Source organism: Oryza glaberrima, chromosome 12, assembly GCF_000147395.1.
Source record: "Oryza glaberrima chromosome 12, OglaRS2, whole genome shotgun sequence".
In the NCBI taxonomy this organism is placed as follows: domain Eukaryota; kingdom Viridiplantae; phylum Streptophyta; class Magnoliopsida; order Poales; family Poaceae; genus Oryza; species Oryza glaberrima.
This window is the reverse complement of record NC_068337.1, coordinates 15,356,820-15,372,721: the sequence shown is the minus strand read 5'-3', so window position 1 is coordinate 15,372,721 and position 15,902 is coordinate 15,356,820. Positions and strand designations below refer to the sequence as shown.

Sequence of the window (15,902 nt, the reverse complement as noted above, 5' to 3'; positions counted from 1 at the left end):
ACGAGCCAGAGGGGGAAAGAGAAAGAGAAGATTCCATTTTAGCCTCAAAAGTGCAATTAATTCCACTTCCGACGAGCTGTCACCCATGCATGCACGGTTGTACTTACACGTGACCTGATTCATTCCCGGTTTTACCACAACCAACCACCACCACAATTCCACAAAGCACAGTACCACGAGAGGGAAGAACAACCAAAAAGTGACAAAAATAAACTTGTTCATCCGCGCGTCAAGACCACCCGAGAGATTGAGAAAAACAGGGTTAATTACACTTTGATCTGCCTGACAGGCAACTTAACAACAATGCTAAGCTGCATGCAAGAAGCTGCGACTACTGCTAACGCTAGTATAATGAGGGTTTCATACATGTTGGGAGGAGTACGCACTGCGTGAGGCGTAGCAAATGGTGATCAGCTGTTGTTGTTCTGTGAGTGATACTGACATGGGGTCAAAAAAAAAAAGGAAAAGAAAAACTAAGGCAAGAGATGTCACTAGTACTACTGTTTCTCTTTCGTTTCTTTTGTTTTGTCTACTTTTTCGCTGCGGCGGCGGCTATGGGGCGGCGGGGTCGACGACGCAGGTGGCGACGGAGACGGAGAGCTTGTAGGGGAAGGAGTTGGTGTACTCGAAGGAGACGGTCTCGCCGGCGAGGAGCGGGCGGCCGTCGTTGAGGAGGCAGTCGTCGTGGCCGAGCCGCCGGAACACGCGCGGGTCCACCAGGCTCACCGAGCTGAACCACCCGCACCGCACGTGGATCCCCGCGATGGCGCACTCCTCGTCGCCGCCGGCGCACCGGTTCATCACGTCCACCGTGTACGCCGGCACCCCGCTCGGCAGCGGCGTCGCCCTCCCCTGGTAGATCGCGATGTCGTCCGCCCCCGCGCACCCGTCGTCCACCCGGCGCGTCCGTACTCCGTCTCCTCCGCCGCCGCCGCTGCCGCCGGAGACGACGCCGACGCCGACGACATCCGCGCCTGCAAGAGGGAGAAAGGAAGCGGGCCCCACCGGTCAGTCACTGCATGCATGCGGCGACGAAAAACTGAGAGCACGGCAGACACGGGCCCACATGTCATGCTCCGATACGACAGAATGGAATGTGAGGACGGCGATGGAATCATGGCGCGCCAAAGGGATCGTCTCGTCTCCGAGGACAAAACGAGAGGCGTCTCCGTGGGCCCCACATGTCAGGCTCTACCCTCTGGCCCCCACGGCCTGCGTCAGAGGCTTGTCGGAGAAAGCGCCGGCCGCGTGGGCCAAGCATCAGCCGTCCGATCGGTCAATCGGACGGCGAGCGACGCATCGCCGAGGGAATCGGGGATAGGAAACTTGCTTTTACCTGGCGGGCGGAGGAGCTTGCGGGGGGAGAGGACGGCGGGCGGCGTCGCCGGGGCCGGAGAAACCGCCGCGGGAACCGGGGCGGCGAGCGGCGGCGGCGGCGGCGGCATCAACGGCGAGAGACCTGCACAGAAAAAACGCCCGCACGATTAGACCCCCGCCACACGGCGACAGACACGTGGGACCAACCCGGAGTGGGCCCCACCCCGTCAGCGACACACAAAAAGCCCAAAGACTTCACCCCGACGCGACAAATCCACGTCGCGGCGGCAGCAGTAGCACACAGACTACACAGTGGGAGAACAGCGATACGAACAGAGCGAAACCAACCAACCAACCAACCAAAAAAAACATTTCGAATCCATGGGAATGGATGGATGGATGGGTGGGTGGGTTGGTGGTGGGCCCACCGCGCTGCGCCTCTCCTTGTTCGTATCCCAATCTTGGAAAGGAAGGCGCAGGAACACGATGAACAGTAGCAGTGCAGTACAATGCAAATTCCAGAAACCGCACGGATGGAGAGAGAGAGAGATCATCTGTAATTATTAATGATGCTACTAGTGATGCAAAACTATTGGGCGGAAATCCATTGCACCCGTGCGGTATTTCGAGAGTTTTATTCATACAAAATTTTTTTAAGGAGAATGATCTCATCGAAACGGAGCCAAAACGCAGAGAGATTTGACGAGGAAAGGATAGCGATTTTTTTTTTCAGAAATATATGTGCAGACAAAAAAAAAACTGGCGAATCATGTGTGGGAGAAGCGAGCAGCAGCGCACAGGATGGAGGCAGGTGGTTTTGGAATGGTGCGTCACCTGCGTCGTCGTTGGAAGAGGAGGCGACGGTGGCGAGGGCGACGTCGGAGCGGAGCGCGGCGAGCAGCAACACCGCCCACGCTGCGGCCGCGAACGCCGGCGGCGGCGGCGTACTGGACGCCGAGGAGACCCTCATCGCGCGGAAACCCGTGCGCACGAACGCCTGAAACAAAAAAACTCCGGGGGGTCACGAGACAGATCTGCCACCTCCATCTGCAACGAAAATACTACACAGAAAAGGCTGCGACGAACTAGAGCATCGGCGGAGAAACCAAAAAGGCCCGCAGAAAGCTTGCGAGAGAGAGGACACGCAGCGGCGCCGCCTCGGGCCACGCGCCCCCTCCCCCGCTGCACGCGCTCCTCCGCCTCCGCCCACACCGACGCGGACACCATCCCTCCCACTCCCACCGGAGCACGCGTCGCCGGGACGGAGACGAGGCCACGCTCGCACACCTCGGAACCCTCGCCCGCGTGGGCTTGAGAAGGAGAAGGAATCGTCGTTGGAGGAGGTCGGCGCCTACCTTCTGGTGGATGACGAGGCGGGGGCGGCGACGGAGGCCGGCGAGGGGTGGCCGGCGAGGACGCGGAGGAGGAGTAGTAGTAGTAGTAGGGTTTGGGCGCGGCGTCGCTATCCCCCTCTCCCCTCTCGCACGTGCGCGCGCGCGGCGGAAGCGGGCGGCGAAACGAAACGAAACGAAACGAGGCGGTGTGAATGGACCCGAGGCCTATATAGGCGGCGCGGCCGGAGCGGAACGGAAGGAGGCGTCGCGTGGCGTGTGGTCGAGTCGGGCTCGAACCGGGCCGGCGCGGTGGAGAGAGAGAGAGAGAAAGAGAGAGAGGGAGGGAGGAGGAGGGGACCGACCCGACAGGGACCAGAAGGAAAGTGATCCGGTCTGGCCCGGTTCTGGTCAAGGCTGCTGCACACAGCCTGCACAGGGAGGGAGAGAGAGCGAGAGCCTGGGTATATGGCACTGTGGAGTGTGGAAGTGTGGCTTGGCCTTTGGAAAAGTTTGGGGAATTTTTGGCAAACTTTTTGTTGGTTTGAATTCTGGGTTCCTTTTTTTGGGGGGATTGGGTTTTTGGTGGCCTTCTCTGCCTCCTCCTCCTTACTTCCTCTTGTGCTTTTGGAAGCAGAGAGAATGTTGAATCGGTAGAGGAGAGCAGCCATTTTTAGGAGGAAACAAAATAGGAGGATTATGTTGGAGTGCTCGTTGGAGGTTAATTTACCATCCTCATGCTTAACTTGTCACACCAAATTCAGTATAAATCAACGGTCCGATCTATAGTATGATAAGTGAAATATTATGCGGGTGAGATGCAGTAAAGCGTGCATTTATGGGTGCATGTGTGTGAAGAAAGAGACTCCGGTAGCGACAAATATCATGCTAATCTCGCCGTATTTTTGACAAATTAACCCTTCTATAAAACTTATTTTCAAAATAGACCATGCTAAAAACTAATTCCAAGAATAGGCCTTGGCGCTGAGCCACCACCATAGTTGGCGCTGAGATCATGTCCGACGTGGAACAAATTAGCCACGCAAGAAGAGCTCAGCGCCATATGTGCTGGCGCTGACATTTTAGAACGACCAAAAGACTATGTGGGCTACAAGATTCGTAAGCGATAAGCTAGCTCGATGGTGGGGTTCTTTTGCTCCAACTCACAGGTCCCTAGTTCGAACCAAGGATAGCTCTTTTTCAGGCTTTTTCTTTCTTATTCTCCTTAAATCTTCTTCAATTGAAATTTTTTTCAAACAATCACATATTTTGTTTGTAGATTTATTTTTATGTTACTCCTTTACAGGGGATTATTTTATGTTCAATTTGGAATAAACAAATTTGAAACATTAATTAAAATATTAAGCTCAATGATTATAATTTTGTATTTTAAAACTTGTGATGTATAATTTAGGTTATCAGATTTGTTCTTACCGAGTTTATAAATAAAATGAGTTTAATTTAGGAGCAAGGAGCGATAGAAAAAAAATGAATTGAATGCAAGGGTGAGAATCGAACCCTGGACCTCCTTTCCCTTGCGGCCGCAACAACCCACCACCGAGCTAACTTCAATTTGAGTTGATTGTTGCCCGCACACCCTTTTAAACCTTGAGATATCAGCGCCAGCTGAGCTCTTCTAACGTGGCTAATGTGTTCCACGTCGGACATGATGTCAGCGTCAATTAGGGTGGCGCTGGGACGTTTTAGCTTAGCGCCATCGTCGTTGACGCTGAGGTAACGGCCTATTCTTAAAATTAGTTTCTGGCACGGTCTATTTTGAAAATAAGTTTTATAGAAGGGTCAATTTGTCAAAATTACGGCTAATCTCGTAGCTGGTGATTACTGCGCACGGTTGGTCTCGTTTGTCGTGTTTGTTCCATTCGTGTGTCTTCATTCCTCCCATCATATACCACTAACAATCGCACTCGTGTGGCTTTTCAGAACGCAAACAAAAAGAAATTGTTGGAGTGCCTTTTGGAGGCTTAACACTAACACTACTAACTCGTCATGCTAGCCACATGTTAAGCAAATCAAAAGTTTGAGGCCGGACTATATCGTAAAGATGAACATCACATGGAAATAGGGATGAAAACGGTCGGAAAACAGCCTCAACCATTTCTGTAACCATATTTTTCTCAGAAACGAAATCGGAAACGGTAAAGTCGGAAACGAAAACGATATCGGAAATATCGGAAAATCGGAAACGGAACAATACGGACGGAAACATGTCGGTACAGATCGGAAACCGGTAACAAATACGGAAACATTAAACTATAAAAACATATATTTAACTTTACATAAGTATGTTATATATATATATATATATGCTATATAAATTATAAATTAACTTCATTTTAGCCATATACAAAAGTTAGAGATTTTATTGAAGAGTCATTCAATCTATAAGCTGTGGGTCAAGTATAGACATGTCCTATAATATCGACATATTTAGAATACGGTAATTACCATATTATAAGAAACGGTAATTTCCGCAAGAATACGGTAAATACGGAAACGATCGGTATAACAGCAAAACCATTTCCGTTTTCATTTCCATATTTTTTACCATTTCCATTTTTGTTTCGGTCGATTACCATTTCCATATGGCTCGGCCGGTAGAAAGTCGAAAACGAACGCCGGTCGACCAGTAATTACCGTTACCGTTTTCACCCCTACATGGAAATGCGATAAAACCATGCATTCATGGGTGCATACATGCGAAGACAAGGAATTAGGAAGTGCCAAATATTGAGTTGATGACTATGGTTGATTGTCGTATCCTTGGCACCACCTGTTGTATCCTCATTTGTTAAACGCTTGATATGCATTGTCATAAAAAACCTTGTCCATGGTTATGGATTAAATGGTTATGGAACAACACACGATTCATAAGTATGACACGAATTTTTAGATTAATTTGGTTGACGATCCTAACCAATAAGATCGATTATGGGATTACACCATTCATTTTTGTTCTTAGTTTCTTGAATTAGGTTAAGTCCAATTTACCACACGACTATTGCGAACAATATGATTTACCCTCCTAACTATAATTCCAGACATTTGACACCCCCAATCTATTTAATCTAGACGAATTACCAAGCACGCAAACAAATAGTTATATAACATGTGAAAAACAAACGATCATGTCTACAATCACTGTCTAAAAAACCAGCGTGATATTTATCACTTTTAGGTTCCTTTTCTCTATATACATGCACTCACGAATGCACACTTTGTCATATTTCCATGTAATATTGACCTTCTACACTACAGGTCAGCCTCTACCTTGATTTGCCAAGAGGTTGCTAGAGTGACGTTAGCAATGAACGATAAACCTCCAACCATAACTTCAACATTTTTCTACAATCTTCAAACAAATAAGGTAATACGGATGTGATTGTTGGCGCGTACGTACACGATGGGTACAGTGAAGACACACGGGCATATCTGAGAGGTGGTGACTTCTGACTTGGTTGTTTTGGATGTCGATCCAACGGTTTAGGGCCTGATGGCCTGTTCCTCTTTAGTGTTAAAATGAACCATTTTAAAATTTGGTATTGCTAAAATTTTAATAAATTGGCAGTATTACGAAGTATTAGTAAATGTGTTATTGCCAAAATTTCTTTGTAGTAGTAATACTACAATTTTCTTCATGCATTCCACCCAAAGCATCAACAAAGCACTGATAGAAATTCAGTGGGAGTGCCATTGGATAATGGGAAATAGGAGTGGGATTAGGATTAAGAAATGAATGAAGGGAAGATGAAGAATGAATGGCTAGGATTTAAAGGGGTGAAAAATCATTTCTCAATCCTATTATGCAAAAGTGATTGTGTGTGTTTGTTTACAAGGAGGAACGGTGTCTGACGTTAATTAGAGGCCCATCATGGTGCCGGGCGTCGATGCTGCCCCTGCCCATGCCCACGTGGGGCAACAACGGTTCGGGCCAAAGCGTGCATGCAACCTGAACCAAAGCTTGCCAAAAATGTGGCAACGAGAGAATCCTCTCCCACGTACGGGTGCGTCGCTGGAGACACACCGTTACTAATAGTAGCAGCATGTTTCGTCGGATTTTGCTTAAACTCTGTCGGGATTGTCTTTGATCAGTTGGCTGGTTAGTTCAATCATGTTTTATTTTAGAAGGGCAAAATCAGTTGGCTTCTCTTGTGAGAGGAACTGAAATAAATCCCTCCCATCCTTAACAGCCCTTTAGAATGCCTGTGATTTGGGTGGTGTTCTTCTCCTAAAAATAAAGATGAAGATGAAGATCAAGTTTTTTACACAAAACGATGTAGTATTAATGTATGATTGATTAAGTTTTAATTATTACAAACTTAAAAAAATAGATTAATATGATATTTTAGAGTAACTTTCATATAGAAAGTTTTCGTGCGAAACACACCGTTTAGCAGTTTGAGAAGCGTGTCATGAAAATCTTAATCTTCATCCAACTTTTGTTCGAGAAAAGAATGGGACATTGGTCTGCCTCTCGCCCATCACTCTGCCTCTTGCTAGCTCCGAGTGACTGGATTTTGCACAATATTGGGAAGGTGAGGATGGATTTGGAGTAGCGCAGCTATTTTTAGGAGGAAACAGAATAGGAGGAATATGTTGGAGTGCTTTTTTCGAGGTTAATTTACCATCCGCATGACTTTAACTTGTCACAGCAAATTCTGTAAATCAAGAATCCGACCTATACTTATCTCTACTTCTCTACTACTTAAAAAATAAGAGGTGCTTCCATCGTCCGTAAAAAAACCAGGCGTAAAAAACCGGGCGAAAAAAGAAAAAAAACAAATCTATCCAATAAAAAAACCGGAAAAAGAAAAGAAAAACCAAATCTGTCAAAACCGGGCGAAAAAAGAAAAAAAAACCAAATCTGTCCGATAAAAAAACCGGATGAAAAAAAATTATGTCCAATCCAGAAAAGGGCGAAAAAAAAAGGGAAAGAAAAACGAATTCGACTCCGCCAAACCAAATCTGTCCGATCAAAAATAAACCCTGGGCGAAAAAAAGGGAAAAGAAAAACGAATCCGATTCCGCCAAACCAAATCTGTCCGATAAAAAAAACCGTGCCAAAAAAATTTCTGTCCGATCTAGAAAAAGAGCGAAAAAAGGAAAAGAAAAACCAATCCGACTATGTCAATGCGGTAAAAAAAAGGCGAAAAAAATAAAAAAAGAATCTGTCCGACTTCAAAGAAAAATAAATTATATGTGACGCGGTAAAAAAAAATCAAATCCTATACGTGGCACGGTTAAAAAAATGCGACGTGGTAAAAGAACAAATTAAATCCGGTTCCATCTACGTAGTAAAAGAAAAATCGGGCAAAAAAAATAAATCTGTCCGACTCCAAAAAATATGAAACAAACTCCCATCCATTTCCGTTTGGGCCGACTAGGACTTTATTTCTGCTTGGGCCGAATAGGACTTGGTTTGAATTATACCAAGTCATGTTCGGTTAGCATCAACAGGAAAACAAGTGCATATATACATACATAGTATAAAGAATCACATCACATATCTGCTACTTTTATTAAAAAATAAAATAAGAGATGTTTTCTTTGTCCGTAAAAAAAAATAGCGAGAAAAATTTAAAAAAAAGTCCGACCCCTAGATCCTATTCCCTCTCCACTCCTTTCGGTTTCAATCTATACCATGATATCCCATATATCTTGGTGAAAATAACTGACGTGCCGGATTGAAGATGTGTTTGTAAAAATGGAACCTACGGGTTGAGAGCAATCCATTTTTATATGATTTTAATTTTTGGGTTTGTACTTTTGCATTTGAGTCCATGTAATTTTTATATTTACGTTCGAGTCCCTATAATCTTGCAATAAAATACTTGAGGTCGTTTTTGTTAAAAAAATAATAAAAGGGAGATAACAAAGACAAAAAGGTGCATAAAAAGAAAAAGAAAAGCCGCATAAAAAAGAAAAACAACAACAACAAACGTAGATCCGAATGGAAAAAAAAAAACTCTGATTCCTATAAAAGGAAAAAAAAAGTGGTGGAAAAAAAGCTAGATCCGATTCTTTTAAAAATGGAAAAAAAAGTTTGATTCATATAAAGGCGAAAATAAATCCGAAAAAACATCTAAAAAAATTCGTCCGATTCCCTAAGAAAGTGGAGAAAAAATGGTTCATAAAAAATAAAAAGCTGGTTTATATAAAATAAAAAATGCACACGAGAAAAAAATGGAAAAGACGAAACAAAGTCCAATTTCTATCCAGTATATATCATTTCTCTATCTCTAATCTAATCTAACTATTTAAAAATTGAAAATGCACGAGAAATAAAAACGGTTTAAAAAAATGTGTGAGAAAAAAGTCAGAAAAAAGCGCAAAAAAACGCTAAAAAGGTTTTCCATCTTCCTAAAAACAATGGGCGAGAAAAAATTATTTGCATCATCGGTAAAATTATTTAAAAAAAACATGTGAGAAAAAAACTGTCAGAAAAACCGCGCCATTACAAAAAAATGGTTTAAAAAACCGCGCAAGAAAAAAAACACCATCTATTAAAAAACAAATCGCTCTGAAAATACTATCAGAAATAATGCTAAGTTGTTGGACGCTTGAGTTGGATAGAATCCATCGATTTTTTATCATCTACTACATGGCTTTTATTTCGTCATATATTCTCCTGTATTGGAAAAAAAAGCAAAAAATACGCGCAAGAAAATAATTGTCAGAAAAAACAGGCAAAAAACACACGAGAAAAGAAAAGCAAAAAAGGGGAGAAAAATATGGTTTTCGTCGTCAGTAAAAAAAAGAAAAAAAACATGCTAGGAAAAAACTGTTAGAAAGAAATGCGTCATTTCTGAAAAATGGTTTGAGAAAATCGCGCAAGAAAAAAAACCGTTTATAAAAAAACAAGCCGCTGATTAAAATACAAACATTGTCATTGACATGATTATGTATGAAAAACGTATATTATCATTAGAATTTTTCACCCGTTGCAACGCACGGACATTTTTGCTAGTGTAGTATGACAAGTGAAATACTGTAGGGGAGATACAACAACTTAAAGCGTACATTTATGAGTGCGTGCATGTGCAGAAAGAGAATCCAGTAGCGATAAATATTATGCTGATCTTAGGTCATTTCCAACCCAAGACACTAGACATAGTTTCCATAGACTCCATATCATCAAGAAACTAGTACTAGACACTACTTTTTTAATGCAAACACTACTATTCCATACTTAAATTTAATGCTACTTATCTCACATGATGTCTTGGATGTTGGGTAGAAACCATATCCTTCTCTTTCCTCATTTATTCACTTGCCACATCATTTTTATCCTAGGTGGCACTTTATTTAATGCTATGGACACCATTGGGTTGGGAATGGCCTTATAGCTGGTGACTACTGCAGACGGTTGGCTTTATTTGTTGCGTCAGTTCTATTCGTGTCCCTTCGTTCCTCCTATGATGCACCACTAACAATCGCACCCGTATACATTGGCTTTTCAGAATGAAAAAAGATGTTGGAGTGTCTCTTTTAAAGGCTTAACACTAACATTGCTAACTTGTCACGCTAGCCACCTGTTAAGAAAATCAAAAGTAGAGGTTGGACTGTACCGTAAAGATAAACATCGCAGGGGAATGCGATATAAGCATGCATTCGTGGGTGCATGCATGTGAAGAAAAGGAATTTGGGAGGAACAAATATCATGCTGAGTTGATGACTATATATGTGCACGGTTGTATTCTTGGCACCACCATCTATTATATCCTCATTTGTTACGTCTTTGGCATGTATCGTCATAGATTACCTTGCTCGTGATTATGATTAAATGGTTCCAGACTTATCAAAATTATTGGTTCTAATAGTTTGCTACTTATGGAACAATAATTTTTTGGTTAATTTGGTTAATCATCCTAACCAACAAGATGGATTATTGGATTACACCAATTATTTTTTGTTTTTAGTTTACACTCAACTATCGCAAAAGCATGACGATTTACCCTTCTATCTACAATTTCGAATATTTGACAACCTTAAACTATTTAATCTGGACAGATTACCAAGCATACAAACAAATATTGGTACAACAGGTGAACCAAAAATACAACTGTGTACCATAGTCACTGCCTACAAAACCATCATATTTTTTTGTCGCTACCAGGTTCCATTTATTTATATATCATGCACCCACCAATGCACACTTTATCGTATTTCCATGTAATATTGAGGTGGTGTTTGGATCCAGGGACTTAACTTTAGTCCCTGTCTTTAGACACTAATTTAGAGTATTAAATATAGACTACTTACAAAACTAATTACATAAATGAAAGCTAATTCACGAGACAAATTTTTTAAGCCTAATTAATCCATAATTAGAGAATATTTACTGTAGCATCACATAGGCTAATCATGGATTAGTTAGGCTCAATAGATTCGTCTCGCGAATTAGTCTAAGATTATGGATGGGTTTTATTAATATTCTACGTTTAATATTTATAATTAATATTCAAACATCCGATGTGATAGGGACTTAAAAGTTTTAGTCCCATCTAAACAGGGCCTGACTATGGTACACTACAGGTCAGCCTCTACCTTGATTTGCCAAGAGGTTTGCTAGTACATTTGCAATGACAGCGGTAAAGCCCCAATCAGCACTTCAACATTTCTTAGAATCTTTTAGAAAAAATAAGGCAAATGCGGACATGATTGTTGGCTGTACATGATAAGGTAGAGTGAAGACCAATGGGCAGGTCACTGGCTCAGCTCGGCTTGCAAAGGGTCGTAAGAGCATCTCCAACAGCCTTCCATCCAACTCTTCAAGCCAAAATTTAACAATTTTGTTCTAGAATTGTACTCCAACATATTTGCTATCTAGCTCTCCAAACTATCCGGTTGGCCAAACCGGCTCCCTAGCTAGCCAAACTTGGCCAGCCAAAGCCAACTTGCTATCCGTGGGACCCACTTCTGCTTCCCCCATCTCTCCCCGCACGCTCTCCGTGCGAGTGCGAGGCGCGCAGCAGCCATCCGTTGCCCCGATCTGGCCAACGCGGCGTCGTCTTCGTCGCCGGCCTCCACTGCCTGCGCCTTCGTCCGTCGTCGCCTCGTCCCAGCTGAAGCCTAGAAAGGATGGAGCGGGAGGTGGATTCGCCTCCCCGTGTCCCCCCAGATCGGCGCTCTCGGCTGCTCAGGCCAGCTGGTGGTGTTTCCTGGAGCTTCTTTGGGGGTGGTTTTTCCGCGCTGCGGGCTTACCGGAGTTGGATCCGGCGGAAGAGAGCCTCGAAGCTGCTCGACGGCAGGGCTCGTGGTCGCTTTGGTTTTTTATGCTGTGGCTCTTCTGGTCGCCCAGAAGCATTATTTATCAATTTGAAACATTTGGTATGGGGAATTGTTTGTTCAGCACGTTGGCCGCCATCGATTTTCTGTGATTCATATTGACTTATTCAGTTCATGCGGAATTTGTGTCCGTACCTTACTGTTTCGTTTGTTTCAGGAAATCACTTCAATTTCGAACGGGCTGTTCAGTTGGCTGGATGATTCATTTCAAGAGCAGAAGGATTTACACCAATCCGTAGCAGAAGATTTCTGCTTTTCCCTAGCACCTCGTGGATCCTCGATCTGTCCTCTGTCGCCATCCGTCGTCGCTGTCCGTCGTCGCCATCCGGAGAGAGGGCCAAGGAGGAGTCGGGATGCCCCGGCAGAAGAGAGAGTGGGAGAAAGAAGAGGAAGAAGAGGGGTACTAGAGACTGACACATGGGGTCTCAATGTCATAGACTCAAAATAGAGATGATAGATGGAGAGTTTGTTGGAGTGAGCAACGAGTTTGACTTGCTAAATCAATTGGAGAGTTGGCTATACGAGTGTTTGGAGAGTGTGATTTAGGTAGTCTGTTGGAGATGCTCTAAGAAACTAGTCTTGGCTAGGCTCGGTTAGGGAAACGAGATAAAACATGAGTTTAGCCCCAGGGCCGGTCCTATGATTTTGAGGACCCTAGGCGAACTTATCACGATGGACCCTCTCTAAGCTATATAAAAAATTTATGATATATATAGACGCTAATTTTACTTGCAAAATAAAAACAAATACATCCATATATTAAATTTAACATTTCTGGTAATTATCAAAAAATAATGTTGACCAAAATAACAATATATTTGTATCTTGGAACTAATATCACTACCTTAATGAAGAATAGAATCCCATTATATCCATTGTTTCTCATGAAAAGATACTTTTTCGGGCATTTTTTGATGCAAAATCATCAAGAACGAGTCGATGACACTGTGCGCTTGTGTGGTTGTGCCCTGTACGATACGATGCCGTCTGCCGAGTTGCCGACGACACTGCAACTCCTCTCGTCTCTCGACGTTTCTGCTTCCAGATATACCATAGGCAGGTACTAGACTACTAGTATTAGGTGTTGGCTCCCCACCATCATGGGCCTCCGACGGTCGCCTCGGCTGCATAGCCCTAGGACCGGCCCTGTTTAGCCCGGCTCGTTTCCTGGTTCGAGTTGGCTTGCGAGCCCATAGTGAAAAATGGGACCGGGCCAGCGGTTGGACCGGAAAAACCGGAACCGGCGATCTTGGCAGCTCGGTTCAACAAAAAGACCGCCCTTGCAATCGAACCGGGCTATTTTTATGGGAACCGGTGAACCGGTAGCCGTTTTTTTAAGAATCGAACCGGTTTTTAATTTGTTCTAGCAGTATTACATTATGAATTTATTACGTTACACACTACATTTATTGTTTTTGATGTTGTGGCCATATAATAATACATATACTAGTTTATTTATGCATATTTTCACCAATTTGTGATGATTCTATAATTAAAATAATGCAAATCCAATATAATATTAATAAATAAAAAACCAGCGGTTCGACCGGTGACCCGGCGGTTCAACCGATGAACCGACGACCAGAGCGGGTCGATGATTTGTCCTTGCTTTTCTTAACGATTACAAATTATATTACGAAGATGTGCTTCAACACGTAATATAATTTGTAATCGCTAAGAAAAGCAAAGACAAATCATCGAAATGTAAATTTTAAAAAAGTTCATATATTTAATTCTTCAAAATCCAGATGATAAATTGTAATTTAACAAGTACGAACACTAAAAAGTAAAATCTATAATAATATGAAAAGGAGGAGTTTACCCTTTGCAATCCAAAAGGTGAAATCCATTTCTATGTCCCCACCTGTGATAGCAATGCGGCGGTGAAATCACGGAAGCAGATCCTACGTTAGAGGGACGTAGTTCGCTTCATCTGCGTCCATTCCGAATTTGACGGTGCGATTTTCTACATCGATGTCCAGCTGCTCGGTTCTCCGTCGTTCGGCCCTAGAGTGATGCCCAGTTGCTCCTTTCGGCCCATTTGCAGACCATGCGGAGGGAGGTAAAAGGACACTTCAGTGGATGGGATTGACAGCGAAGGGCACGAGAAGGAACACGCTCGGGCGTTTTGGTACAAGTAGCGGGCGAGCAGCGATCGCTATACCCAGATGGAACAATCTTGTTGATGTTTTGGCGTGAGTGGAGGAGGCGATCGCTGGATGGGAGCTTTTCTGCACTTCAATCTTGTAAGCTTGAACTCTCTCTTATGCCTTCTACTTCTCATGAATGGCTCACTAAATCAAACTTGCACCATTAGGTTGCTTTGAAATCGATCAAGTTTCCCCTTTTCTCATGGAAGAAGCAATTAGTTGAAAATCTTGCCGAGGCTTGCCGTCAAACCATGTCAAATAGTCCAGCTATGGAAGCACATAGGTGTATAATACAACTACAAGGCCATGAATGTTCTCTAAGAATATGTGTGCTAATATGTAATCAATGTTTATAGCATGGTTTTGGCGCTTTTTGGTTAGCATATCTATGCACTAGTTTCATACTCAATAGTGTTTTTTTTTTCAATACAGAGATAACTTGATGCCTAGTTTGGTACCTCAAGTTGGCATGGAATTTACAAATTTAGATGTGGCTTGGGCATTTTGGCTTAGCTACAGTGGACATAAAGGTTTTAACCATTTTTTTAACAAATTGGGCCTTTTCAAAAACTTATTTCGAAACTAGTCCCTATAAAAAAACTTCAATAAAAAATAGGCTGTGGACTCAGCGCCATGTACCTTGGCACTGAGCTCGCCAACGACGTTGGCGCTAAGCTCCAATCCGAGGTGGCATGAATTTGCTGAGTCATCATAGCTTAACGTCAAGTTATTTGGCGCTGAGGTCCTGACGATTTAAATAGTCGCGCAAACATCTTAGTGAAGCAAAACCGTGATAGCATAGTGGTTGATATCTTAAGCTGTGAGCCCTAGGGTACTAGGTTCGGATCCTGGTATCCCACCTCTCCTATTTTATTTTGTATTTTGGGTTTTCTCCTTTTCTCTTCCTCCTAGCATTCTTTCAAAATTAATATGTTTTACAACATAAGTTTTTTTTTTCTCTTGACTACTCACTCTTATTCTTTACAAAATGACAGTTTCGTTTGTAAATTTGTTTTATTTTGAATTTGATTTCGAGTGCCAATATGTAAGAAGTATATGCTCCTTTCGAATTTCTATAATTTGTTTTATTTTGAATTTGATTTGAAATTTCAGTTTAAGTTCTCATTTGTCATATAATTTACCACTTTAATATTTTTTTTCCAAATTCAGAAAAGTTGCAAATTAAACATATCTTTTGAAGATAGTATCACGAGACAAACATAAAAGAAAAAATAAATAAATTTATAAAAAAACGAGAGAACAAAAAATAGAAAACTTATAAATAAAGAGTGCGAGAGAGAGAAGAAAAAGGGGAAAATGAAAAGAAAAAAATAGGAGAGAAACCAAAAGGAAAAAAAAATATAAATAAAGAGTGAGAGAGAGAAGAAAAATGGAAAACTGAAAAGAAAAAAAATGGGAGAGATGAGGATTGAACCCTGCTCCATAGGGTTAGAGTAGAAGCCTGCTACCATTATGCTATGAGTGGGTTGGTTTGTTGAAAGTGAATGCCTCTGCATTAATTTAAATCGTCAGGACCTCAACGCCAAATAACTTGGCGCTAAGCTATGATGACTCAGCAAATTCATGCCACCTCGTATTAGAGCTTAGCGCCAACGCCATTGGCGCTGAGACGTTATAGCTCAGCGCCAAGGTCCATGGCGTTGAGTTCACGGCCTATTTTTGTTGAAGTTTTTTGTAGGGACTAGTTTCGAAAAAAGTTTTTGAAATGGGTCAATTTGTTAAAAAAACAAAGGTTTTGAGGGGTATACATGAATCTTAAAATGGATAGAAAGAAGGG

The 15,902-nt window shown here is 42.7% G+C and overlaps 1 protein-coding gene and 1 long non-coding RNA gene across 3 annotated transcripts; one reads left to right on the top strand and one right to left on the bottom strand.

Annotated features, from left to right (window-relative positions):
• Positions 1–207: 207 nt before the first annotated feature.
• LOC127757705 (TPD1 protein homolog 1A) lies at positions 208–2,829 on the bottom strand. Of its 2 annotated transcripts, none has more exons than XM_052283271.1 (4): positions 2,673–2,829; positions 2,152–2,314; positions 1,337–1,459; positions 208–974 (listed from the first exon to the last, which is right to left on the bottom strand). In XM_052283271.1, exons 2-4 carry the CDS (start codon positions 2,285–2,287, stop codon positions 553–555), a joined length of 681 nt encoding a protein of 226 aa, XP_052139231.1. In that variant the 5' UTR covers positions 2,288–2,314; positions 2,673–2,829; the 3' UTR covers positions 208–552. The 2 variants fall into 2 exon arrangements, with proteins under 2 accessions (XP_052139231.1, XP_052139232.1); XM_052283272.1 differs by lacking the exon at positions 2,673–2,829 and adding an exon at positions 2,404–2,492.
• Positions 2,830–11,371: 8,542 nt separating this feature from the next.
• Positions 11,372–12,656, top strand: LOC127757816 (uncharacterized). The gene is made up of 2 exons (XR_008013541.1): positions 11,372–11,996; positions 12,112–12,656. It is a non-coding gene; the product is annotated as an uncharacterized LOC127757816 (long non-coding RNA).
• The last annotated feature ends 3,246 nt before the right edge of the window (positions 12,657–15,902 follow it).